Genomic DNA, 27,882 nt, shown 5'->3' with positions numbered 1-27,882 from the left:
CGTTGGTGATGTTGGCCCTGATTTCAAGATAAAATAATTTTCTAAAAATCAAAGATTTTCTTGTTTTAGGGAGACCTTGCCTGTTAATTAGAATAAACAAGATTTTGCTTGAATTTATAAGGTAAACTGAGTATCAAAAGTTATTATTAGCAAATGGAACTGCAACAGAAAATGTTCCCTGTGAACCATCTTGACATATTTTCCAAATGCGTTCCCACCAGGGTTTTCACAAGCTCCCACTCGTAGGTACCCGGCATGTGTCCCTGAGGGGGAGACCATCACCCAATACACACTAGATTAAAAGAGGTAACATGAGCCATTCCCAAACTGCTTTTTTGTAAAGGTTTCTGCAAGGCAGAGCTTAGGATGTAGAATAAAGGTGCATTCTGAATGTTGTTAAGAAAACAACATCGTGTAAGAATCATTATGTAATAAAAATATTACAAGAAGACAAAAGAGCTTACTTTTGCTTTTAAGATCTGTGCATCCTTTCCTGCCTACAGGAATCAAAGCAGATGTGAAATGAGACTAGCTATTTTTGTTTTATTTTTGTAAAGAATTTGTATATATATTCTAATTAGTTATCATAACATACATTCACATATTTCTCTATTCGTGGAGAAAAATATAGTTCTACACAATAAGTTGATAATCCTTCTTTTGGTTGCCTTAAGACTACTTAAAAAAAAAATCCACAGTGAAGATTGGAGATGGTTCTGCCGCTGAATACAATTGTGGAGTTAAAGCAGAGAAATGAAAAATGACATTAAATAGACCCAGGATATTTCAGAAAATATAATCCCTAACAATGAGTTTTTGAACAAATGGGAAATGATGAGAAAAACCATGGTACGAGCTATGTCCTGCATTTGGAATAATTCTTTTAGGAAAATTAATATTCAAATTCTGAGATTTGAGACCCATTTTCTAAATGTGGTAGATGTTAAGACATTTGTGGTCTTGATTTCTAACTGATCATAAATGTTAGGAATGCAGAAGTGGAAACTGACATTTAAAAATCCCCAGATTTTAGTATATTATTCTTGTTAATAGGATTTGAGTTCATGCCTAATTGCATTTATGATCCATGTTCAAGTAGAGGTGTTTTTTAATTAAAAAGAACCCTTTATGCCTAATTAAGCTTTATGGGGGGGGGAATACCAGGAATTTAAACTTTTGCTATCATACATTTTTAAGGTAGCTTTGATCTGATCTAATTAAAAATCAAACGTGTTACTTTGAAAGCTTAAAGGTAAATGTGCTATTTAATTTATCCTTTTTGTTTCTTTTATGGAAGGTTAAATACAAAGAAAAATTTGATAATGAAATGAAGGATAAGAAACATCATTACAATCCTCTTGAAAGTGCTTCTTTTAGGCAAAGTCAGCTGGCCACTGCCCTGGCGAGTAATGTAAGTTACTTTCTGCCTCATGACTTGTAATTCACAGAAGATTATTTTCAGTATATTTTGATTCTTGTTTTGTCGGACTTGGCTGTGTGGTTCTTGTGATACTTAATCAAGATCATGTAATTTCCAAATAATTTTAGAAAAAGCTGAAGCATATTTTCCTGAAGCTTTTCTGAGAAAAATTTCATATTGTAATTTACTATTAATGGTTACTGATTACTAATTAATTAATAAGTAGGAACAGTATTGCTAATAAAACTATTATAGCTGATCAAGAATAGAAATAGATTAGTTTTTCAGAAAAGTAGTGTGTAGTATCATAAATTAGTGATTATGACAATAGTTAACTCATGTAATTATGCATGAAATTGTGCATATTGTAAAGTATACCTGGTGCATAGTAGTTTATCATAAGGAAATTTCCAGAAATTGTACTTGAGATGGCTTACAATTTCTTTCTTATCCCTTATGTAAATTCTGTGAAATACCTCTTCGTAAGTTTTGTTTTCATTTCATATCTTTAAAAATAAAGTTTCAAAAAAATAAAAAATAAAAAAAATAAAGTTTCAATTTATAAGAAAAGAGGTCTTAATTTTTTATTAGAATTAGGAAGAGTATGAAAAAAGAAACATGGGAAAAAATCAATTACTTTGCTATAATTGAATGATGTATAGAGTACCTTTTTAAATATTAAGTTTGACTATTGTTGAACTGTTGCTTTGTTAAAGCATTTAAACCTTTCAACTCCTGTCATATCCTTGGGACTTGGTATATTTTATTTTCATTAATGTTTAGAAGGTATTGTAATTTGTGTTCATTAGCCAGCTTTTGTTACCAGCAATTGAAATAGGTGTTTCTGTCTTTTAGGACCTTTGGGAATATCATAATGATTTATTTTTCTTATTTGATTATTTTTGTGTGTGTACAAACGTAAAGCAAATAGAGTTGGGATATACTTAAAGGAACCTAGAGCACAGTACTGAAAGCTCAAGGTTTAGAATCAATTGCCTGGATTTGAATCTTGCTCCACCACTTAATATTATGCTTTCATCTTTGTGCCTCAGTTTCCTCATCTGTAAAATGGGGATATTTAAAGTATTTACCTACTAGGATTGTGGAGATTACTTAATACATATAAAGTGTTTAAACAGAAAAGTTTTTACTTGTTTACTTACTTACACAGTAAGTGCTTGATGTTTTCTATTATTAACATTTTATTATTATTGTTACTAATATTATTATGTTTCCAAAGCAACTGATTAAAGAGAAAAGAAACATTCTATATAGTAATAGGATGAAAACCACCAGAAGCTCTAAAATAGACAGAAAATATAATTGAAAGATGGTGGTAATTTCTAAAGAGTAAAGTTTCTATTTTCTTTATTTTTTGAAAGCAGAATTTCTCTTAAAGTTACTTGATTCTGTTAACATCACCCTTTCTGATCACATAAAACAAAAGGAGTTACCAAAATTTTTTCAAGTCCCTGTAGTTTTCTTTTATTCATTCCGTAGTAAATGAGCACCATCTAGTGGCTCCTTGTAAATTCATTTGTCAATTCCCCATTAAATAATACTTTGTTGTGTTTAAAATAATAATGGCCGTAATGCAAAAGCATAATATTTTCTTCTCCTAGATGGTATATTGTTCCATGTTATTTTCATAGGTGAACTACAAGAAAGACATTCAAAATATGCATGATCCAGTTTCAGATCTCCCAAACTTGTTTTTAAACCATGCTCTGAAAGCCAGCAAAATGCTCAGCGGAGTAAGTGGTCGTTTGTTGACAACTGTAGGTGTTTGGCTCTCTGGAGCCGATGTGTCTGCAGTGCTCATGAGCACACCTGCTTCCTTAGGCCTTCACTCCTCCCTCAGTAACTAACTTAATGCAAAGTAGTGCCTTGCGTAAATCCCACCCAGGCTGTCGCTTTACAAAGCTAGCTCTTTAATATCTCTGGAATACAAACTTTCTTGTTGAACAGCTACCCTTCCAGGTGTTTGTACCAGCGTCCTTTCTGTCTTTCTCCTTCCCCTTTCTTTGTCTGTAGTAGATTGAAGCCACTTGGAGGTCAGGCTGTTAAGTCAGGGATCTTTTATTCTGTACAGGCCAGAGCAGAGTGTCTGCTATTCAGTAGGTAGCATAAAAGTTATCTTAGTCTAAATTATATCTCCTCTAAAAATAAATTTCAAGGGTGTTTGTGTTGATGCTATACTTTTACTCTTACGAAGGTTTCGATGTTTTCTTCAACGCAACTAGGAGGAGAGGGTGATTTCCTCATGTCCTGATGAAAATACCTGGGTCCACTGCCAAGTGGGCCATTCCATCAGAGCTCAGCTCTTAGATGCTGTTTCCAGCACGCAGTGCATCTGAACCCTGACTTCACTGGCTCTCATTCCTGATGACCCCGGCTCACCTGTGCCTGTATTTCCTACATCTCAGAATGGCCCACGGTGATGATGAACTCTAATATGACCTCAAGTTATTTCTATGCCTATTTAATAATTACTCAAAAATTATCCACATTTATCATATATCTGCTTTGAATCAGGCACAGATTTGATGGCAAAGTATTGATATGTTGGCAAAGAATGTGAAAAAGCAAAAACAGTCATCTTCAAGAGATGTACCCACGGTCATGCATGAGAAAAATCTGTAGTCAAAACCTGGTTCCCAAACCATTAAATAATGAGATAACAGCTTCAGTTCAGGTTAAAAATGTCTACACTTGGCTTTGATATATTGAAACTTCTGCTCATTACTTTGTAATCCTCTTTTCTTCTTGAAATGTAATCTGCGTGTAAATAATTTGTATTTACGGAGATTAATTAATTAATTAATTATCACTGGTCTCTGGAGGAAAAGCAGTCCATTATTCTTTCCTGTCTGTTGAGCAGAGATGAAGGTTGGGAGACTGTCAGGCACAGAATTAGACTCAGTCCCTGGATGCTTAATTCATGCTGTCCTGCCATTTCAATGCTTATCCCCTCCTCCTCTGCCCACATGCCTCTATTCCTTGAGTGGCTCTGTTTCAGTTATACATTTTCTGCCACGACTCATAGGTATGCTTCTAAAAATCAATATGTTTCTGTGCTCTGAGCCTCTGCTTTCTTCATGTTCAGTCTTTGCTCATGCAGTTTGATCATTGCAGTAGCATTTGACCTGGGACTCTTTCTCATCCCTATTTGGGTTAAATTTCCTTAGGACACAAGGTTTCATGTGTAAATAAGCCAACAAAAATATCATAGTGGTAATTCAAAAATTTGGTAGCTAGGAAAAAGGCATGCCACTCACAGGCAATAATTCTTTTAAAAAATATTGACCTTTATTTTATAATAGTGGTGAAAAGCAATAATAGTAATTGTTTCTATTTTCTCTTCAACAGAGAAAACCCACCAAATTTGTATATTCCACTTGTTTTATATACCACTTATAAAGTTTAAACCTTCATTCAGGTTGCTTTTGCCTGGATTATAGATTTTTTTCCCGTTCAGTCATAGAATTGTGACTGAATGGTTACTTCATGGAAGAGAAAGTTTGAGCCAAAAAAGGTGTTACTCTGAAGTGTCTACTTATTAAAGTTGCACGATGTTACACGGGCTCGAATTTATTGTACATCAGAATTGCCTTCTTTTAAATTTTAATGTAAAGAGAATTGGGATTTTGTTGATTTATAAAGGCAACTTAATTTTATTAAAAGATTGAGTAAGGGAATGCTTAAACAGACATTCTGCCAGAATTAGTTGTCAGTTTGTTATAAATGGCTGTTTTTTCAAAGACCTCTGAATGTCTTTGATATAAATCATAATTTAAAAAATTGTAGTGTGTAGAGTAAAATTAGTGCCTTATGAGTTTGTACAGCCATACTGATTAAATTTTTGAGAGAACATTTTCCTTTGGAAAATAGAGCTCTATTAGCTTTCAGTTTCTTTTATAACTTTGCATAAATTAAAAATATATATTGTGTGTTACTCTATATAATTCCCACTAGGAGGCAACAGAGACTATTATATAAGAAAAAGCAAGTATTGGTAATTCTTTTGCAGATCTTAGTTCAAATAGGGTGGTTTCGTTTTGGTTTTAAAATAGGAGTTTCTGAAATTCTCTGTAACTACAGTAGATCATTGAGTTAGGGACAGTATTTTTTGACCTTTTCTCCGTATATACCCGTTATCCCAGACTTTATTAGTTCTGGATTTTAACTTAGTAATGGAATATATCCTAGCTTGTTACATTCAGTTCATAACTATTTTATAAATATATATTATAAAATAAGTTGTAATCAAATTATAACATCTCTAAGTATATTGTTATTCTTTGAAATTATCTTTTTTTAAAAAAATTAGTAGAGAAGCCAAAATTTATTTAGAACTTGTTCTCTTGCGTCAAGATGTACTATGTGAACATTTTCATGAGCTTCCTGGGGGTGCTATTCTCCCTAATGTATTCGGGTTAGAGTTTTGGGAGACACATGTCTTAGTTCCCTAATTGGCTGAAAATGACTCTGGGGACCATTGCTGCGTCCCCAGGGAAAGCAGTTTTCATGTGTAGGCCACTTGGACCTTCCATCCTTCCCATCCCTGGCACTGGGCCTTCTTCCTGCTTCACTCTCAGATCACTGGAACATCTCCTAAGACCCAAATGTCCTAGCTCTTTCCTGCTCCCTTTCAAATGCTGCTTACCTCTCCCTCCACTCTACACAAAACTGCCATTTTCACTGAAATCCTCATTGTCTTAGGAGCAACAAACTTTAGCTTAAGTCTCTGTAGATGTGAGTCTTTGAGAGTTACCATTTACCTCTAAAAGTCTCTTCCAAATAAGGCAAAACAACTAAGTGTCCAATCTTCAATGATAAAAATCAGGAAGCAGTTTTTGTCTTATTGCTGCCTGTTGTATTTAGAGTCCTACACTTGCCAAATTTGACATCCTTATCCATTCTGGTCTCTTCCAAATTCACCTTTTTTTTTTTTTTTTAAATAAATATATTTATTTTATTTATTTATTTTTGGTTGCCTTGGGTCTTCGTTGTTGTGCACGGGCTTTCTCTAGTTGCGGCGAGCGGGGGTCACTCTTCTTTGCGGTGCGCAGGCTTCTCATTGCAGTGGCATCTCCCGTTGAGAGCACGGGCTCTAGGTGCGCCGGTTTCAGTAGTTGTGGCTCATGGGCTCTAGAGTGCAGGCTCAGTAGTTGTGGCGCATGGGCTTAGTTGCTCTGCCGCATGTGGGATCTTCCCAGACCAGGGCTCGAACCCGTGTCCCCTGCATTGGCAGGTGGATTCTTAACCACTGCGCCACCAGGGAAACCCCAAATTCACCTTTTTGTCTGTATGTCTAAATAATGTCTTAATCCAGTTTCTTCACCTTAAAAATGCAACCAACCATACCCAGATTCCTCAGTTTCTCTTCCAGGCACCTCCTACCCTCTCCTTTTAGGAAAATTAGTTAAATTATTTCTCACCCTCTCATTTTCCTTATGAACCCCAATCTTTCTCAGGGCTGAACCGTTGTATACAACTTTTTTTTCTTTTCTGACTCCAGCTTTCCGTTCCTATGTTCTTTTTTCTTTTCTTTCCCTCTCTTCTTGTAGATGCAATTAAATACATTTCTGTTCTAGAATAAGGGCAGGACAAGTTGCCTTTATTTTGCCCACTTTGCCTGTTCACACAAGTCAGGGGTTTTCTGTTGTCACTCCTCAGTGTCGCAAATATCTTTTACATTGTGTTTACAGCCAGTTGTCCTCTGCTTCTCTTGAGTGTTTTAGATGCTGTTCACATTGACCACCTAGAGCTGGTCTATCTTGCATTGTTGGTTTAGCTCAGGGTCAGAAATCTGTACAACCAGCCATGGGAACCTGGTGGTAGCTTTGCAGCTCTTGCTGGCTTGCATTTTTCAGCTTGCATTCCTAAGCATTAGTTGCTCTCATCGGCCTATTCTATTCTGACTTTATTTTCATGTTCTCTATTTTAGCGAGAGTATAGAAAGCTTTTTGAGGAAAACAAAGGCATGTATCATTTTGACACGGACGCTGTGGAACACCTGCACCATAAAGGCAATGCCATGCTCCAGAGTCAGGTATGAGACCTCCCCAACCCAGACCCTGTAACACTCACTGCCGGGCACCTGGACCGAGAATGTGCAGCTGCTGGAAGGAATGTGCGTCGTGAAAAAAATCTCAAACACTACGCTCTCTATATTTATTGGGCTGGGGAAGCTTGAACCATGTTTCATATGCAGGCATTTCATAATATTATAGTTACTATACACAAGTTAAAACTTACAATATATGAGTTAATTAATTAAATGATGATCATATCTCATAATTTCAATTTTATAGTGTACTGATTTGTCATTTTGAGCTGCAAAAGTAATTTTCCAGGCACAAAGTTCATTATAATTTCTCAGTTCAATTATAAGTGTATTAAAAAGGAAAAACTATCTTACCAGTGTATTCTACGTTAATGTTTCTTTCGACTATGAAATTCTATGTACTCTCTGAAAGAAATCTTTAAAAATATATTTTTTCTTGAACACTTAAAGTTGATAACTTTTTTTTGGTTCTGAATTTCAATGGTTGCAAAAAATGTTATTTCCAGCATCTATTAAGATAAAATTTTACATCACTCTTTTAAATGGATCCCATGGTACATAAATTCCATAATGATTTGATATCCACCTTCATTTATTTAAAAAATATACAAACCCACTCTCCTTTAAGGTTTGGAAATGTATGTGTTTTTCTCTTGTGTTCTTACTTTTATTTCGCTTTCCCCACAAAATTTTATCCTAACATAGTGTATTATTATACTTCACACACTCTCATCGATCATTCTATTATACTTCTCTAAAACAAAAGTATTCCTAAAAATAGGAATTTAAAAATTTGTTATATTTCCTGCCACCACAAAGTTCTAAGTTTTGAAAAGGTTCTTTTGGATTTAATTACCATTAAAATTATTATTATTATAATATAACTTAAGAACCAATTTCATAAGTAATTATTATACCTAAGGATTTTAATGAAAATACATTTCTGAATGAAATGAATCATGATCAAAACTTTTCTGTGAATTTAATTTAAAAAGGTATATTGCTAAAAAAGCCAACCACTCTGACAGTTTACAGAATATAATTCTAGTTTTTGTTTTTCGGAGATAGAAAATATCGATCGTTTTATAAACCGAAATAAGATGGGGATTGGTTGTAACTGAAATAAATAATTCATGTTATGATATTATTAAATAATGCTTAGTGAAACTGAAAGAAGTCACATAAAAGATCTGTGTGTGTGTTTTACTCAGTGTCTACGAAAAAATTCAGCAGTCCCAAAGAACACTGTCTTTCCTTTGTCAGAAAGAGAGAATCACAGCTATGTTTTTCTTCTTGTTCATGATTTACTGCTAGGCATTCAAAGTTATCACGGAGATCTCTCTCTCTCTCTCTTTTTTCTCTCTCCTTTTTTCTCTGTCTCAGCCTCTCTGTCTCTTTGTCTCTCTCTCTCTCTATATGTACCTATACCTGTGTGTGTAACGTGTGTGTATACATATGTAACCCCACATATATGATACCTATCTATATATCCCAGCTGTCTAACTACTTATACGAGTCCTAGAACTACATTATTTAGTTCTAAATCATTTTTATCCCTTAAACTTTTTAATATATTACCTGTTTACTTTCACTGTATATCATTAACCACAGAGAATCCAGTCATCAACCTAAATGGCCAGAAGAATGTGATTTTAGAAAATAGGGTGATTGGTTTTGCACATGTATTTATTTGACTTTGCTCTATTTGTGTAAGGGCTTGTGAGCTTTATGTGCCTTTTATACTCTTTTTCAATGAAGGTTAAGTACAAAGAAGAGTATGAGAAAAATAAGGGGAAATCGATGCTTGAATTTGTTGAAACACCATCATATCAAGCTTCAAAGGAGGCTCAGAAGATGCAGAGTGAGGTGGGTCCCTTTGTTTTGTTATCAACTGTTTAATGCAAATTGGATGTTTTATCATTGAAAGGAGCCAGTAGAGTGGTTCAGAAAGTTTAGTGGGTCCGGAAGAAAGTACACTACACTGGTTGGCTGTTTCTGACATTAGGTGTAAATCAGCTTTAACGTTTAACTGTAGTTATACATTTATCATATGCTGTGGAATTAACTTACGTTGGGGACTGTGTGGGTCTTTCATTAATATTGGCTTTCAATTTTTGCTATTCTGATTTCTGGTATTGTCACTAGGGGAGAATTATCCTTTGCAGAGGCTGAGACATGTTTTCCCTTAAATTATAGCCATTGGCTATTAGATTTTTAGGCTCAGCAATTATGTTTCTGCTCATCAGGGCTTGAGGAGGAAGAAATCTTCCAATGGAAAATATCTTTGAACCACATTTATACTATAAAGACTTATACTCTATAATTTATTCTATATAAATTGGCAGATAATTTTTATACTAGAAAAATAATGTATCTAAAAATCTTAGACAAAGTTTGATGTGAAAGATGTCTTTAAATGCAGGACCAGTGAAGTAGATACAAGAGATGGTTCTTATTCCTAAGGGAAAAGCTTGACCATGTGCTTCTTTAAGAGCATCCCACAGGTAAAGCTAAGTATGAACTCAGGAAAAGCCACTAATTTTTTGTTATAGCCTATAATTAAGCTTCTCTCACTTTCTTCTAATGCCAGATGTAGGTTTAGCCAGTGTGTTTTCTAGAAGTCTCTAAATCTGGCTTTGAGAAGTTCTTTGTCTTCTGTTCCACAAATAGAGCTCTCCTACAAAAAGCATACTTCAGTGTTTTTTTCTATTTTCTAGTCATATACTGGCGAGTTGAAGTCATCATCAATCTTCCTAGTGAGTTACTTCTGTCAAATAATTTTTTTTTCAGAGAAGGGCCTTTTGAAGTGAAAAATATGAAATAAATAAATATGCATATATTTGTATTTCATTTTTAAGAGTCATTTTTGGCCTCAAAATGCCCTAGATTCAGCTTTATAATTATGATCTCAGTTAGTTCCACATAAAGAGGACCACTTCTCATCATTGTTCTTTGGTGTGTCTGTAGTTCCTTTAATTCAGGATGTTTTCTTCTTAATTAGCTCTGTTAGTTTTTGAAGAACATCTATTTCTCATGGCTATTCCTGGATTGTTAAATGGTAAATGGCCATGTGTAACTCAAATGTAGGGGAGGGGACAGCATATTCTCTTATCCTGCCTCACAGTTTGGAGAATTTCTGTGTACAATTACCTATCCCTGTAATAAGTACATAATGATCCTGGAAATAGCTTTTCATTTTGCATTAATAGGAATAAATTCATGCAGAATTTATTTGTATGATCTTTGTGTTGCTATTTGAATAAAATATTTAGCTGGTAAAATCTGGACCCTTGTTTGTCTGATACATATTTCACATGGATGGATATTTTTGTTATTTAGGGAGACTGTTTTTATAGTCATGGATCCTGGGTTTCCATTGATTTCCAAACGCCTAGCTCAAATGTAGAATTTAGAGCCTAATAACCAAAGGGTGGCAATGTCAAAAGGGCAGATGGGGATATGGATTTAGGCCCTCCGCAATCTTCTTTCATTTTTTGTCGTGAACTCTTACCCAAAGAACAGTTTATCAGGTTCCAGGTAAGATTCTCCTCACAGTGTAACTTGATTCATATCAACTCCGTAGATGGTAGAGAAATATTCTCAATGCCAAAATCATTAAAGGAAAATCTCCTCCAGCCTCCATTACATCTTAGAAATGGTCCTTTCTTTTTTCTTGGCCGTGCCACGCGGCTTGCTTGCGGGGTCTTAGTTCCCGGATCAAGGATTGACCCCCACCAACCGCCCCCACCCCCCAGCCCTCGGCAGTGAAAGTGCCAAGTCTTAACCATTGAACCACCAGGGAATTCCCAGAAATGGTCTTCCTTGAATTCACGTAAGACTAACCGTTGAGGGGGATGATGGGGACATGAACGTTCATTCTACTTTGGTTTGAGTGGATTTCCGTGCCTCTAGATCTTCTTCCAGTGGGTGGATCCACTATCTTTTGGGCGAACCAATCAGGTGATGCAGTCAAACAGCCAGCTGTATTGGTTCTCCTCCTGAAACGGGCTGATGTCAAACAATAACAGAGTCTGAGATGTTAAGTAGCCCCTCTCAGAATGCTTTCCTAGAGGGAGCTGGTGTACTTGAAGAGCCCGCTTTTGTTTGGCAGAATTCTAAAATTTATGATAAAGTTGGAGTTATTTTCCTGTAAATAAAATACTCAGAGGTGGTAGAATTATATATGAAAAACATCAGTTTTGTTCCGGGAACCCTTGTTCTATTATCTTTTCAACAGTCACTAATATTTTCTAAATTTAAAATCATATGGTCTTATCTAACAGAAAGTTTACAGAGAGGATTTTGAGAAGGAGATTAAAGGAAGGTCATCGATGGATTTAGACAAGACTCCAGAGTTTTTACATGTAAAGTACATCACCAGCCTTCTGAAGGAGGTATGATCCTACTATTGCTATACAATTCTACAAAAGACATTTAAAGAGATAACCCAGGAAATAGGTACTAAACAATTCTCTACTAATTCTCTAATTCAGTGTTTGAGTTATTCATCCATTACTCTTTCCCTCACTTTGAGCTTTACTAATAGAGTTTTCCATTTTCATTAAAAACAGGTAAGTGTTAACATTTCCATTTAAAGATAAGGGAAGAAATTACCCAGATTTCCTGGAAAAACTTGAAAAATAGTTTGATTTTGTGTTTGGGTTGTAGCTTAGAAGCTCTATAAGTAGTTTTACAGCTTTATAGCAGTTAGTTTTTCAAAAAAATATTTTCAATATGGATGAGGCTAGCTTGATTCTCTCAAATTTAGTTATTGTAAAAACACATATTAGAACCATTTTTTCCTGTAACTTCCCTGCAGCATTCTCATGACATTTGATATCAGAAATGAGGTGCTTATGTGTGACAGTCTGGATAAATGGTACATTTATAAGTGGTTTTTGTTCTAAGTAGGGAAAAATAATATGTTTAGCATATAGAACATAGGAATTCATGTCCATTTTTCATTTTGTACTCAGCAGGACTTCCTCCCAACCCCCAAACTTAGTGGTACATTTTGGCTCACGGCGTATTAAATTTGTTGAACATTAAGGCCCTCAAATCTAACAATTAAAAATATCATGTTCACAGCTTAAAAGTTTTGTTTTTGTTTCTTTTTTTTTTAAATGGTTGCTAAGTAACTTGGAGCTCTTTCAATTCCCTGTTTAAATAGATTCTCTTTACATTAAGAGAAAGCGTTAGAGAACTCCATTTCATCCGGAATTTTGAACTGAAGAAACTATTCCTGAAAGAAATGTCTTAAACCAGTGAAATAAATTGGAGTATAATTACCTACACAGACATGAATCATCATGAACTTTTTAAATAAGCAAATGCCAGCTGGCCTTTACCATTTAACTGCTTTTAGAAATTTAATGTGATTCACTGTTGTAATATATGCTGGGCTGAAATAGGCATATAATTTATGGAAGAGAGTCCTTGCTACCCTACTCTTCTCACTTCTAGATCCTATAAAAGCTTTTGAAGTTGAAGGGTGATCATGTGGCAGCTTCCTGATATTACTGTCTTCCATTTAAAAAATATGCATTATTTATATGAATTTTTTAAAGGGGAATCTTTTTCTTATTTACATACAAATGCCAATGTGAGATCTATTTTGAGAATCATAAATGACTTAAGAATTCCCTGGTGGTCCAATGGTTAGGACTCCGTGCTTCCATTGCAGGCGGCCTGGGTTCGATCCCTAGTCAGGGAGCTAAGATCCCGCATGGCGTGGCCAAAAAAAAAAAAAGACTTTAATATACATGCCATCGCCATTCTCTTTTATTTTTCTTTTTGAATGAATCTTATTTTAGACTTACTGATTCAGAATGTATGCATCAGTGTAGGAAAAAAGCCTAGAGACGATGATTAAAAATCTTTTAATTAAGTTATAGTGATGTCTAATTTTAGAAAGAGACTCAGTGACTTAATGAAATTTTGACTTCCCTTTGAAAGTATGAGCATTTAGCTTTAAATTGTCTTCTCATTCTTTACTTTATGGTCTTTGCATTTCTGTTGCCATTTAAAGTATTCAAAGTATCATTTTATACTTCATTTCATTTGATTTCGTCAATTGTCCTTGACACTGGTAGAACAAGTACTTTTATTTTCATTTTGTTCATGTGGAAATCAAGGCTCAGTTACTTAAAGTTCTCTTGAAGGTCACATGACCAAATAAGTGAAAGAACTCTGACTTTCATCCAGGTCATTTGACTCCAGAGCTCTTTCCAAAATTACATGCAGGTCATTACAATGTCTTGTAGGCTATTACTTAAGCAGAGTACCGGCTAATTTAATTAAACTGGACAAAGAGAAAATAACATCAAATGAATCCTAGAATTAACTAGAACATGATTTCTTATCATTAAAGGAAGTCTCATCTTTCATCTGACAAGTTAGTCATAAAGGCAGCTTAGTTGAATTGGATTAAGATATATATTGTTTTCATAATTCAATTAGTAAGAAGACAACAAATTCATTAGCACACACAAAAAAACCCATGTTATATATAAGGATTAGTAAAGACATTTGGATCTACTTAAAATATATTAAAATGGGTGAAATTCAGACTATATATTATCAATCTGTAGGAAATTATTTGGTTTTACAAATCTTTGAATAAAACGGAAACTTAAAAAAAATTTTGGCCATATCAGTCCTTTTGATTTTGTAACTTTTCATTCTTTTCCAATTATGTTCTTTTGATGATTCATATTTTATAGACAGCTTTCAAAGAAATACTTCAAATAATTAGTAAGAAACATGCATTCCTAAGATCTTCCTCACCATTTAAAGGGAAGATGTCTTTTTAAAATATGGCACCAATATGGTACCAAAAATATATGAGAGGAAAGGATGAAAGAAAAAAGACTGATAATATTGGAAGCCACTCAAACATGATTAAAAAAGAAAATGAAGTATCTGTAGGTAATAAAGAGCATGAATGCTCAGAAATCTGGTTCATTCCTTTCTAGAAATATTTTCTTTCTGTGGTCTCTGGAAAACATGTAAAACAATACATAAATTAGAGTTTCCTAATAAATTTCAAGCAGTAATATTCTTGTCTCATAGAAGGAATATAAAAAAGATTTGGAAAATGAAATAAAAGGGAAAGGAATGGAACTTAATTCAGAAGTACTCGATATTCAGAGAGCAAAACGTGCATCTGAAATGGCTAGTGAGGTGAGTACGTTTATTTAACAATTGAGAATGTATGAATTTTCAGCTGATTTCCTTGTCTGTAAATCTTTCTCAGAGATTTTACAGTTGACCCTTGAACAGCATGGGTTTGAACGGTGCAGGTCCCCTTACATATATTTTTCAGCTGTAAATTCTACAGTACTCCACAGCCCGTGGTTCGCTGCATCTGTGGATGCCGAAGAACCTTGGGTGTGGAGAGCCGATGATGAGTAACAGGTGGATTAATCCTCTTGTTGTTTAAGGGTCAACTGTATACAGTATAAATGTTCCACAGCTTTTATGTGTGAGATGATTATAAGCAGCTATGACCTAATAGTCTTTTCCCAATCAATGAATTAAAAAAAAATGATGCCCACCATCTCCTGTCTATGTGGTGTGAGACAAATGACCATTTCCTCATTTTAGGGAAAATTCTATATAATTAACCAAAATAATTTAATAAGGTTTAACTTCATCTTTTAAACAAGTGAAAGGCATATTAGGAAGGTGTGTTATCATGGTCTGTCAATAACTGTAGTTTAAAAGTTCCCATGCTCTCCTGCCCATAGACAAAATGACTGTCCTAGTCCTTGCCTAGCTACTGAGTCCACTTAAACCTCTGTATAAAATGATAGTGGCCGTTACTTACTTTACATGAAGTTTATAAGAATGAAGTGCCTCTGAAGTGCTTTAAGTCCTTTTAATCCTTGTGTTATGTCATTACTTTAATAGTAAATAATGGCACTGTGCTTTGAGGAGAATCTAGCTGACTTTAGCAGTGAAAAAATTTAAAGTTTGATCCCCATATGTTAATAAATGGCGGTGATGATGGTGGTGGTGATGATGGTGGTGACCCTATTAGGTTGCAAATGATAGAAACCCAACTCAAACTGGGTTAAGCAACAAAGAAACTTTGTTTTGGTTTAAGAACAGAGAAATCCGAAGACCAGGTTGGAATTCGAATGATGTCTCTCTTCCTTCATCCCTCAGTTCTGTTATCTTCGCTGTTGCTTCATTTGTGAGAGGCTGCTTCTATGTGATGGCCCCTCTTTACGACAGGATAACTCATATCTGTGGCCACTAATCCCAGTAGGAAGTGAGCATCTGTTTCTTTAAAATAGGATTAAGGTCTAAGGATTGAATCTCATTGGGTCACCTTCTGTCCTGTGCCCACACTTGACCCAATCAAGTCTGGGGTCAGGAGTCAGTTAACTTTCTAGGTAGTTTAATGATGTTTTAAATATAAAATATTCTAAATTGATATGTGTTTTTAAAGATTTACATTCATCTTTGGCTAGTGTTCTTTACATAAATTAAAGGAAACATTAAAAGCATTTTAGTGGAATTAAAAGTATATATGGGTAGTAGGAAATCAACCCACCCAAAGTTTATGGATTGAGAGGGGTTAGAGGTAATTCCTCAAGAGAAAATTATAGAAATTTTTGCCAGGAGAGGGAGGGATAGATGCTGTTCGGGCAGAAACAGCAGCTCTCTGCCACGATGTCTTTGGCTAATATTGTCATTACACTTACCTGCGTTAGTAATTTTCTACAAATTCTTCTGTTGTGGTGACATATCCAGTGACATTCAGAGTCAGATCTTGTAAATCACTTGTCAATAATACTTGGAAAAGTTGTTTTAAACTCTCAATGGCAGAGTTCAGCCAGTGAAAGTTGAATGGCAACACGGTAGCAGGAGCAGCAAAAAACCCAGGTCTTAGCGTGTGGGTATAGGAGTGAAAGACCAGAAAAAGCTATCAGTTACGGAGAACCTGCTCTGTGCTGGGCACTAGGCTACCTGCTGTCTCACTGACCCTCACGGTGATCCTGCACGGAGGAATTATTATCCCCATTTGCAGATGAGTAAACCAGAAATGTGAAGAAACATTCCCAACGTCACACACACAGCCAAGAGTGCTCTGACCTCAAAATCAGTCTTCTTTCTAAAATATCAACTCATTTAAACTTGCCTCTCTATCCTTCAGGCCTCAAGACAATTGTCAGTGAAGATTCTCACCTGGCAATTGCCTTTTTATAATAAAAATCTTCAGAGTGTATATACTCTTCTTCAGTGAGAATAGTGAATATAGTTCTAAGCAGTTCAGAAAATTTAGTTCTAGGTGGTCATTCATAGTACAAAGTAAGCTACGTTTTCTTTTTTAAAAAAATATGTTTAGCCATTTTTGGTATCATTGAATACAGATGTATGTTTGTCCCCTGAGTGTCTGAATGTTGTAAAATGTTGCTTTTTTACAGAAAGAATACAAGAAAGATCTGGAGTCAAAAATTAAAGGGAAGGGAATGCAAGTTGGCACTGACACCCTTGGAATTCAGCATGCCAAAAGAGCTTCCGAGATAGCTAGTGAGGTTAGTAGAGTGAGTGATGCAGACCTTGAGACTCGTATTTTGGAACTTAACAAATCATAATAACAAACTGATTAGTACATGAAATTTTCCAAAGCTTTCTGTGACTAGTTTAACAGTTTGGAATGGAAACCATCTGCAGTCATCATGCTTACTGGGAAAATTTACAGTTTCTGCTTTGCTCATTAACTTCAAGTATATCAAAGAAAACTTGGGGAAAGGCATTTTAATAGAACACACACACACACCCACACACACACACACACACACACACCCACACACCTGCTCACTTTATTCCGTAATACAAATTTCATGTTAATTTTAAACTATGATAAATATTTTCATACCATTTTTTCTTTAAGGATGGATCGTGTGCTACTTGGCATATCTGCGTTTCCAACTTTGTGAGCAGAACTTGAAAATCACACATCGAGACTATAACATGACAATCATGGCATTTCTGTGTGATTTGGTTGCATGTTCTCAAAATATCCTCTGTTGACCTCATCAACACGTCTGAAATTTCTGTAGGGTCAGCATTTTGGGTTGAGGTTGATTCATCTAATGCCATTTTCTTCTTCATGTAACACATGAACAACAGGATATTAATTTAGAAGTTTTGTCTTAGATGCTATGACATGATAGATACAAGATAACAAAGTTGTAGCAGTCAGAAGGAAATGTGTATTTTTCGAAGGAAATACCCCAGAGTCAGTTCCACATCTCTTGAATTCCCCCAGAAATTTTGAAAATGTAACAGGGCCACTGGAGCAGAGAGCATTTGGGAAGAGATGACTTAGAAGAAGAATACATAAAGAGAAAGTTGGGGTACAGGTTAAGGGGTGCAGCTCACTTACCTCAAGGCTGGCTAGGGTGAGGCTTCAGTGGGGTTACTGGGAGAGCTACGATGTGACAAGTGCTGTTAGGAAGAGCTGGCTTAGGACTGAGTCCCACCCAGGAAATCTGGAGGTTGAGAGGTAGCTGATTAACTGCCGGGGGAGTTACTGCTGTGTTGGGATCTGCTTCCATCCCCAGGGTTAGGTACTGGCCAGGGGAATGGAATAGCCATAACTGACTTAGTCAAAGAAACTAGGGCTGGCAGAGAATTCTTGACCAATAGGGATTCCATTTAGAAATGGTGGGGGGTGTGGTGGGAGGATGCATGCTGAACAGGCACTTGAAAACCTTCTTTGACTCTGCCCTTAATTCTGTCGTCCCCCTGAGAGATAGCCATTGTTACGAATTTGCTGTAGAGCCTTCCAGGTCCATTTTTATTTGTATATAGATAACTATACACTTGTGCACACAGAGACTTAAAAAAACCTTAAATAAATACCATGTACTTTGTGCTTGCTTTTCTCACTAAATATTACGGACCCTTTTCCATGTTACTTCACATAGTTCTACTTCATTCTTATAGAAAAATTGTGTTCTATAACGTGGATGTGAATATGCAACCATTTACATCTAATGTCCCATAGGCATTACCACATGTAAATGACATTTAAATGTATTGTAACAGGGACTCAACATTACATGCCAAAAACCCTTAATTTTTCCCTGGATCTGCTTCCCTCTTCCACCCTCTTCTTAGCAAATGGTGTCAGTGAAATCCCAGAAGTCACTTTGATTTCTCTTGTCAGCACGTTTCATTTACTCCAGCCCCATAATGACTTCCTAGATCCATCTACTCTCCCCCACCCTCCTCCAAGCTGCCATCTCTATCACCTGGATCATTGCAGTAGCTTCCTAACCAGAATTTTGCTTCCATCATTGACCTCTTAGTACCCATTCTCTACCCAGCAGCCAGAACAATCCTTGAAGAATTAAGTTATGTGATTCCTCCCACTGAAAACTCCCCAGTGGTCTCCAGTCACGTGCAGCATGGGTGCCATACTCCTTGCTCTGGTTTCAGAGCCCCCTGCTTCTCGTCCTCAATCCTGTACCCTTCTTGCCTTGCTCGTTATGTTCTAGCCTCACAGGCTTCCACGCTGTACCTGCACAAGGTTTATGGTCTCTGTACAGCGCTGTCGTCTTCCTGAAAGTCCTTCCCCTGGGTTTTGCATGGTTGGTTCTTTCTTGTGCTCTCTCTTGCCATTCATTTCTTAGATGTATTAGTACTTTCTTATGGTGGCCTCCTTGAGCTTCTGAGTAGCTAACTACCCAGTAACTATCAAATCACTACTCACAATTTTCTGCTATTTTTGTTATTATGAGGAGAGTGTGACATCCGGTATTAGTTCAAGGTCCTGGATTGGAGTGTGGGAGTGGGGTGGGGAATTTGGAGCTGTAGAAGAGTTTTCCAAATCACCCTCATGGGGCTGAGACTTGAAGCCAAAAGAAAGCATACTTCCTCTGGAGAAAAGAATGTGGGAAGAATAGAGAAATTTTGCATTTCACACTTTTACCTAAGAACCTTCTGTGACATATTCCTTTTATGAAAAGTTGGAGTGTTGCATCTTTCCTTAGTATGGTAATACATTACTTTATTCAGCCATGTGCTGGTTTAGATTTCTCTGAGTACCTTGGGACTGTATACAGTTGACACTTGAACAACACAGGGGGGTTAACCCACATATAATTTATGGTCTCCCCTATGTATCTGTGGTTCCACTGCACCCACTGATTGATCCAACCACAGACCAGGTAGTACTGTGGTATTTACTATTGAAAAATATCCATGTATAAGTGAACCCGCGCAGTTCAAACCCATGTTGTTCAAGGCTCAAACTTACTAGGGAAATGGTGCATTTTTGTTATTGAGAGCCTATGGGAAAAACAGGCCTAGGGGAGTCAGCTGTACTGTGGTTACAGGTAGCTTAAACCAATTTTGGTGATGCTATTATCTTTGTAATCTGGAGGTCTCATTTGCGTGTAATTATAACCATGTCCCAGTTTGCCCAAATGACAGGCTCTCAGATCCTTTTCAACCAGACTTAGGGACTTTGCTATAGCTCAATGTTTATTTTTTCAGGTAAAGTCAATGTGCTATATTATTACACAAATGACGTCTAATATTCAAACCTTCCTGTACCTGTGGGCTTGACCATGTGACTTTCTTTAGCCACTGGGTCATTAACAAATTTGACTCAGGCTCTAAAAGCATGTGTGCATTGGGGTTTGCGTGGAACCTAGATGTCATCATGTTTTTCTTTTAAGTTTTCTAAGTTTTAGGGTATTTTATTATGCATCAATATTAACTGATGTGATTAGTGTCCTATGGAGTCTATTTATGTGCTTTTGAATGCTTTTAGATTTGAAAGTTCATATCGGAAAATTAGATGACATACTTCTACCCTGAGACTTTGGTGGCGATCTATGATCAGTACCTTAGTTTCTACGTATATTGCCCTTCAAATGAGGTATTTTGCTTTTGGGCCTAAAGAGGCTTGCTAAAAACAGAGCTTTTTACAGACATAGTAATAATTTAATATTATTAGTTTGAAAGTTAAACATTATTACTTGAACTTTCATTCAGAAAAGTGAAACTGAGACTGTAAGTCAGTGAAAATAGGCAGATTTATGGGTAGTAGATGGGGAAAAATATAGTATTTCTCTGAGATTGAGATTTTTGTTTATGACTTCTCTAAATTTAGAACACCACAAATAAGCAAAGCAAAATTTACTTTAGAGCAGGGAATCACAAATCTAGAGTATGTCAACATAATAGAAAATAACTGTTTTTGAAAGAATTTAATAAGAGATAATCAATAGTTTTTTTCCTTTTAATATAATTTTCATTGAAGAAAAACATACATACAGAAAAATGTACAATTATAAGAGTACAGCTTGCTGAATTTTATAATCAGTTTTAAAATGTGACAAGAGTCTCTTAAGACAGTCGTGTCTGTGTAATTATGACATTTTATTATAAGTAACAGGTAATCCAACTCAAGCTGGCTCAAAAAAGCAGATAACTTATTGTTCTTGTAACCAAACAGTAGAGGAATTCTTGGGTGTGGCTTGATCTAGGACTCAAACAGTGTGATTCCGTTTCATTTTCTATCTTTCTGTTCTCAGGCAGGCTTTCTTCTCCTGTTTGCAAAGAGACATCTGGCAGATCGTAGGGCTACAGACTTCTCCATTCATGTCCAGAAGGAAAGAGAAAATCTCTTGATACCTTGTATGGAAAAATTAATGTACCTATCCTTGAACCAATCATGAAGGGCCAGGGATGGGCTATAACGATTTACTTAAGCCCAATAGGGCCCTTGGATGGCGGCCAGTCTCAGCCAAGCTGGGGGTTTAGAACAGGAAGCAGTGAGTTGCCCAGTGGCAAATCAAGGAGCTAATGAAGGAAAAAGAGGAGTGGGATTCCAGGGAAGCAACCAGCAATTATTCACTACAGAACAAGACCTGACAATTTTATGCTCACATTTTATTGATATCATCAACTGAGTTATATATTAACCAATAATTTATCAATTTTATCATATAAAAATATAAAACATTTTCCCTCAGCTCACTCTGTTTTCTTTATTAAGTCAGGTTATTAGAGAAAAACCTCCTGATTCCTTGCGAATACATCACTCCAAGTTGTGTTCTTGCCACAAATTAAAAATCTTTGTTGTTTCCTAGAAATAAAAGACATAAAGGTCCGACTTATTTCTAAAAGCCATGATCTTGATGTCAAAAATGACATCGAGTTTTTCAACACAGATTTTCAAATTATTGTAAAGCCCTAATTGCAGGTTTTATTTTCTGCAGAAAGATTATAAAAGAGATCTGGAGACTGAAATTAGAGGGAAAGGCATGCAGGTGAGCACAGGTACCCTCGATATCCAGAGAGCTAAGAAAGCATCTGAAATGGCCAGCCAGGTAAGAAACTAATGGCACACAAAGTTTAAAACAAACATATCGAATTGTATACAGAAAAAGTATAAGTAGCGTTTCCATATGTGTGGCATTGAGATTCAAACACATAAATATCTACATTGCTATGGAAGGCCATGCAAAGCTCTGAAGATTGTTTTCTGTTCTTTTAGAAAGAATATAAGAAAGACTTAGAAAATGAAATTAAAGGGAAAGGAATGCAAGTGAGCATGGATATTCCGGATATGCTTCGAGCCAAGAGGGCATCTGAAATCTATAGCCAGGTTGGTAGAGAATGAAGATGCTTAGGATAATGTATTCTAATATCCAGTCACCTTGTGCTGTGTGTGTCTCTGTGATTGGTGTCTTTTTGAGGGCTTTCTATTCAAAGTCAATGCACTCTATTATAAAGGAACCATTGACCAAACCTGATTACCTCATTAATGAAAGGGACAACTGCTTTAGATTCAGTTCAACAGACATTATTGAGTGTCAGAGCGCCCGTGTTGGGGCCCTCTGTTTTGGGTCCAAGGGCATTTTGACCATTTTAATTTCCATTTTTTGACTCTATTGTGAACTTGGCTCTAATGCTTATACTACAGAAAAAAATTACAAACAATTTGTCTTTTATCCATTTCATCATGAATGTTTTAATTAAAGTAATCAACTTCAACTGAAACTAAGAGTTAATAAAACTGCACAAAGTGAAATTGAATATTAACTAAAATTTAATGGAAGAACTAAGTTTTCTTGATAAAATTTAATTTGCCAGGTATACCCATGACATATCCTCTAGAAAACTGGATGTGAGAGAAATAATGACCACAAAACAAAGTGTTTATTGGAAGAAGAAAGTTTATTGATAAAATCTGATTTGGGCAAAAATATTCATTAGTGAATAATTTCTTTGTTATAAAATTTGTTATAAAAAGAATGAATCCTAATGGAAAAATAGTAAAGGGAATGAAAAAAATAAAATGGTTAAAGAAAAATGATGAAGGAATTGAATTTGGTTAATGGAGTTTGTGTTGAAATAATTTTTAACCAAATTTGACCAAATTTGTCAAAATTCTGGTTGACATGAGCAAAGAGTCTAAACATTCGCTGGTTCAAAATGAGAGTGTTACAGAACTCAGGTTCGGCTGCTTGTCACTCAAGAATCCAATACTGAGAGACAAGTGTTGGGTAAAAGGAAAGATAGCATTATTGAGGAAGCCAGCAATCCTGGGGAGAAGGTGGACTCATGTCCCAAAGAACCAAGTTCCTCCTGCCAATCAGGAGCAAGAGGTTTTTTTTGTTTTATTTATTTATTTATTTGTTTGTTTATTTATTTATTTATATTTTATTTTTGGCTGTGTTGGGTCTTTGTTGCTGTGTGTGGGCTTTCTCTAGTTGTGGCGAGTGGGGGCTACTCTTTGTTGTGGTGAGCAGGCTTCTCATTATGGTGGCTTCTCTTGTTGCAGAGCATGGGCTCTAGGTGTGCGGGCTTCAGTAGTTGTGGCACACGGGCTCAGTAGTTGTGGCTTGCAGGCTCTAGAGCGCAGGCTTCAGTAGTTGTGGTGCACAGGCTTAGTTGCCCCGTGGTATGTGGGATCTTCCCGGACCGGGGCTCGAACCTGTGTCTCCTGCATTGGCAGGTGGATTCTTAACCACCGCGCCACCAGGGAAGCCCAGGAGCAGGACTTTTTAAAGGGGAATTTCAGGGGTGTATAGGCAGAGGGAGGAGGCTGTGTGCAGAGCAGCACAGTCAGCTCTGACAGTCATCTTGACATTGGTCTTCGGTGGTCTGATCAGCGTCATCTTGATTGTTTTAAGTACAATCAGTCTTCAGCTCCAAGGTCAGTTTGTTCCAATTTCCCTGAGTCCAGTTCTCAGAATTGTGGCAGCTTATGTCATGGCTACAGTCTGGTCATCATGTAGTTCACTTCTTCTACCTGGTGGGGGGTTTCAGTATCTACAAAACAGCTCAAAGGATATGGCTCAGAATATTATCTATAGCCCTTGAGGAGGAACTAAGGGTCCTTGACTTTGTTTAATGACTAAATTATTATTTGGTCTTGTTTGACTGATTACCTTTGTTTCTGTATTTCTAATTTCTCTGATTAAATTTATTCTTTGACTAAAGTTTTTCTATAGACAAGAGGCAGGTGACGGTAATGGGGGAGGAGGATCTGTCCTGGGAAGGCCCCATAGGGTCCTGCTCCGTTTCAAGGGTATCAAGAGGCCAGAATCAAGTATCAGAGGAGCTGCCTGCTTCTCAGCCTTCTCCTTGACAAAGCAGTTGGGATGGTCCTGAAGTGTGTGTTCATCTGTCCTCAGTGTCTCGTAACAGCATGTGAGCTTGGAGAAGTTGTCTCTAGCTATATCAGCTGGACTAAAATCATAGATAAATAGTTAAAACGGGCATATGGCCATTTGAGTCAGGGGAGAAAAGTTGCCAAGCTCATTCATTCATTCAGCAGATACTTCCTGAGCACCCATTTACATGCCAAATTAGACATGGTTTTGCCTTTGGGAAACTACAGGCTAATCTAATAATCAAATAATCGTGCAAATATGGTATGACAAACTATGATATATCCTACCAGAAAGTAACGGTATCAAGAGTAAAAGCTTCCCATAGGAAGTGATGCCTGAGCTGTTAGAATTCCTGCTTTAACTTAACGGTGTTGATTTTTTGAGTATGATGAGGGTACATCTGATTTTAAGGAATTTTAGTTATTTGGGATACAATGGAATACTTAAAGGGTGTAATGATGCTGTGGTGCATTTCAACATGAGCAGGAATTACCTTTCCTGACAAGCATCCGTATGCCGTGCAGTTCTCTCCACTGACTTTGGAACCGGAGTGCCTGGGTTTAAATCCTGGTTCTGACACTTCTTAGCTAATCCCTAAATTTCCCCATCTGTAAGAGTGGATAATAATGGTATCTGCTTGTGGGGTTAATTAAATGAGTTAACGTGTGTTAAGTATTTAGGACAATACCTATTACTATGTAAATGCTGGCACTAGTAGAAGGTATTGCCCAGGATGGATCAGAGCTCAGAGTACATTTAGTAGAAAGAAAATTGAGATTTCAGTCTCCACTACAAAATACTAGTACCTTTCCCTTAATCAAATGTATCTTTATCTGAAGCAGGAAGCAAAGCATAAATCCAGAAGCATGAAAACAAGTAAGCAAAGAGAGTCAGGTTACTGGTAGGAGTTATTAGGGCTACTTTGAACAGGAACTGGGACTGCTCCTGAGAGAGTAGGTTCTAGGCTTAGGAATGCTGTTAAGGTCAAGCCCTCCCAGGGCGTTTGAATAGTCTGGGGTGGGAACCATTGCCTGAGTGGAGGTGAATGTGCTTTCCTAGACTGTTTGCTTACTCTGTTTGCATATGCTCTTATTTTTACTATTGCATAAGCACATCAACAACTGCTTTGAATCCTAAGATACAATTTAGAGCCAGGTGGTATATAGTAGAGTTGGAAAAAGTAGTACCATTTTCTTTGTCTCTGTCTCTCTTGTACATGCACACACAGAGTTTCAGATTCACATTCACTGTTTATAATTTTAGAAAAAGTATAAAGATGAGGCAGAGAAGATGCTTTCTAGCTATTCTACTGTGGCAGATACTCCTGAAATCCAGAGAATTAAGACAACTCAACAAAACATTAGTGCGGTGAGTAGTCATTATTTCTTTTCAGTTGCCACCTTGAAATTATGTTTTGTAAGGAGGGCCTTTTTCCCTCATTGTCTGATTTTTGGCTGCATTGCTGGAATTTTCTGTCAAATGTATATCTTTCCTTCTTTAAAATAATAAGAATACCAAATGTTCTTACAACTTGTAATTTATCGTGATTGTTGTAGAATTACAAATTCAAATCTCCTTCTTTGGTACAAGCGACTGCTATTTTTAACTGAATTTTAAAATTTTACTCAAGAAAGAGATCTTAATCTTCCACACAGATTTTACTTTGAAGATGAAAATAGTCATATGAAGTGATTTCCTTCCTGGTCATTCATTATTTACATTGATAATATACTTAGGGATTTACCAGTTTGTAACCAGTTCCTAAACTTTCGTATTTTTGTTCTGAGGCATAGGAATTTTGTCAGCACCATTAATTAAGATATTGGGCTTATATTTAAGGGATATATAAACTTGAATTCTAAAATAAAAATTGATGGTACAGCTAATGTTTTAATGTAGAATGAACTCATTTAGTAGTTAAGCAAATGTGTTATTAAAAATATAAATTCTGTTATTTCTGAAGATTTCTGGAATATTTTCTACTTCTAGTAAATTGGCAAACTCTTAACCCTCCAGATTTGCTGCTCAGGTACCTTTAGGGTCTTCACAGGCAGGCGGTGCTAAGAAATGGAGAAATCTTGCTGGAGGAGACGATGAGGGAGAAGGGCAGTGTGGCCCTTATCTCCTGTGATTCCACGGTCGCCCAGATTTCTAGCTTTTGCAGGGGAACATCTCTCATGTCCTGCTCTCCTGACCCGCACTGGTCCTGGTGGTTTCAGGACCCCCCTCTCCCCACCCCGACTCACAAACACTCACGGGACCTACGGGTTAACAAATATCAAGAGAGGGAGTAGTTCTGTCCTCGTATGACTTCCTTATAATTATTCTATTTTTCTGTAGGACACTTTGTTTTTTCTTTTGCTTTGTGTTTGAAAGGGGTAGGTATTGGTAGGGATGGAGAGACATGGGAAGGTCTAAGGAATAAGTGGAAAGATAAGGAAAATAGGCTGACTTAGTGTTGATGTTGAAGATAGAGCTAATGTTTTCTTTGAAGAGAACGAGAGCATCTTTGCTCTCATTTGGAGAATAGCAGTTGCTTAAAACTTCATGCTGTTTTTGAATTAAATGATAACTGCTTAGTGAGCTTTTTTAATATGTCCTTTGATTTTTCTCAAATACACATGTGATATATATTTGTATTTGAGAAGGAAACTCTAGTTTGCTGATTTATATTCTTAGAGCAAGTAATCTGCAGCCATGTAAGTTACCAAGCATACCCTAGAACAGGTAGTAGAGGTTTACTTGTAATATTGTGGAATACAAAACCAAAGTTTTGCATTTATTCTCATAATGGATTATTTAATTGATTAACGTGACATTGGTTCTCATAAATAGAAGCTGTATTCACGTTACTTTAAAATCTGAGAGATTTTCTTTTTCACGAATCAGATCTCTAGGACTTGAATTCTAATAAGCTTACAGTTATTCTTTTCCTTCTCTTATAATAAAGGTATTTTATAAGAAAGAAGTAGGAGCTGGCACAGCAGTAAAAGATACTCCAGAGATTGAACGAGTGAAGAAAAATCAGCAGAATATTAGTTCAGTAAGTTCTCTATAGCATTATTTTTAATATAAATTTATTTATTTATTTATTTGTTTTTATTTTTGGCTGTATTGGGTCATTGTTGCTGCACACGGACTTTCTCTACATTGTGGTGAGCAGGGGCTACTCTTCAATGCGGTGCACGGGCTTCTCATTGCGGTGGCTTCTCTTGTTGCGGAGCACGGGCTCTAGGTGCTCAGGCTTCAGTAGTTGTGGCATGTGGGCTCAGTAGTTGTGGCTCACGGGCTCTTGAGCGCAGGCTTCAGTAGTTGTGGTGCACGGGCTTAGTTGCTCCGCAGCATGTGAGATCTTACCGGACCAGGGCTCGAACCCGTGTCCCTTGCATTGGCAGGCAGGTTGTTAACCACTGCGCCACCAGGGAAGCCCCCAGTTCTCTATAGCATTAATCATCCTTTCCAAAAGCAAACATAAGCTAGATAAATGTTTTTGGTTCTTTACTAAACTGGCTGCCTTTTTTTCTTCACTTTGTTGAAACACTATTTCATCAAATATCAAAGGTCTAACTTTCAGAAGGAAACTGTAGCCTTGTTCCCCTTGAACCTAAAGCAGTATTTCATCTTGATATATCATAGTGCATAAGAGATAGATCACTTTAATAGTACAGTAATGAAATCTAGGATTAGATTTCACCCTTTTGAACAGAATTTTAACTGTATTAAATTTTTCAGAGAAAGGA

General features: G+C 36.4%; 1 protein-coding gene across 12 annotated transcripts in view; it reads left to right on the top strand.

Moving 5' to 3' along the window:
• The window catches only part of NEBL (nebulette), a 111,564-nt gene that overhangs the window by 41,702 nt on the left and 41,980 nt on the right, over window positions 1-27,882 (top strand). For 8 of the 12 annotated variants that reach the window (XM_082385323.1, XM_082385322.1, XM_082385325.1 and 5 more), the window contains 11 exons: window positions 1,298-1,411; window positions 3,073-3,174; window positions 7,371-7,475; window positions 9,249-9,356; window positions 11,774-11,884; window positions 14,562-14,672; window positions 16,925-17,035; window positions 21,740-21,850; window positions 22,018-22,128; window positions 25,406-25,510; window positions 27,093-27,185. In XM_082385323.1, coding sequence (XP_082241449.1) covers window positions 1,298-1,411; window positions 3,073-3,174; window positions 7,371-7,475; window positions 9,249-9,356; window positions 11,774-11,884; window positions 14,562-14,672; window positions 16,925-17,035; window positions 21,740-21,850; window positions 22,018-22,128; window positions 25,406-25,510; window positions 27,093-27,185 — 1,182 coding nt within the window. The remainder of the gene's footprint in view (window positions 1-1,297; window positions 1,412-3,072; window positions 3,175-7,370; window positions 7,476-9,248; window positions 9,357-11,773; window positions 11,885-14,561; window positions 14,673-16,924; window positions 17,036-21,739; window positions 21,851-22,017; window positions 22,129-25,405; window positions 25,511-27,092; window positions 27,186-27,882) is intronic. The other 4 variants (XM_082385324.1, XM_082385320.1, XM_082385318.1 and 1 more) reach the window with 3 other exon arrangements.

This window comes from Balaenoptera borealis, assembly GCF_965194805.1.
Source record: "Balaenoptera borealis genome assembly, chromosome: 3".
Lineage (NCBI taxonomy): Eukaryota > Metazoa > Chordata > Mammalia > Artiodactyla > Balaenopteridae > Balaenoptera > Balaenoptera borealis.
Note: the sequence above shows the minus strand (reverse complement) of the source record. Positions and strands in the feature narration are given on the sequence as shown.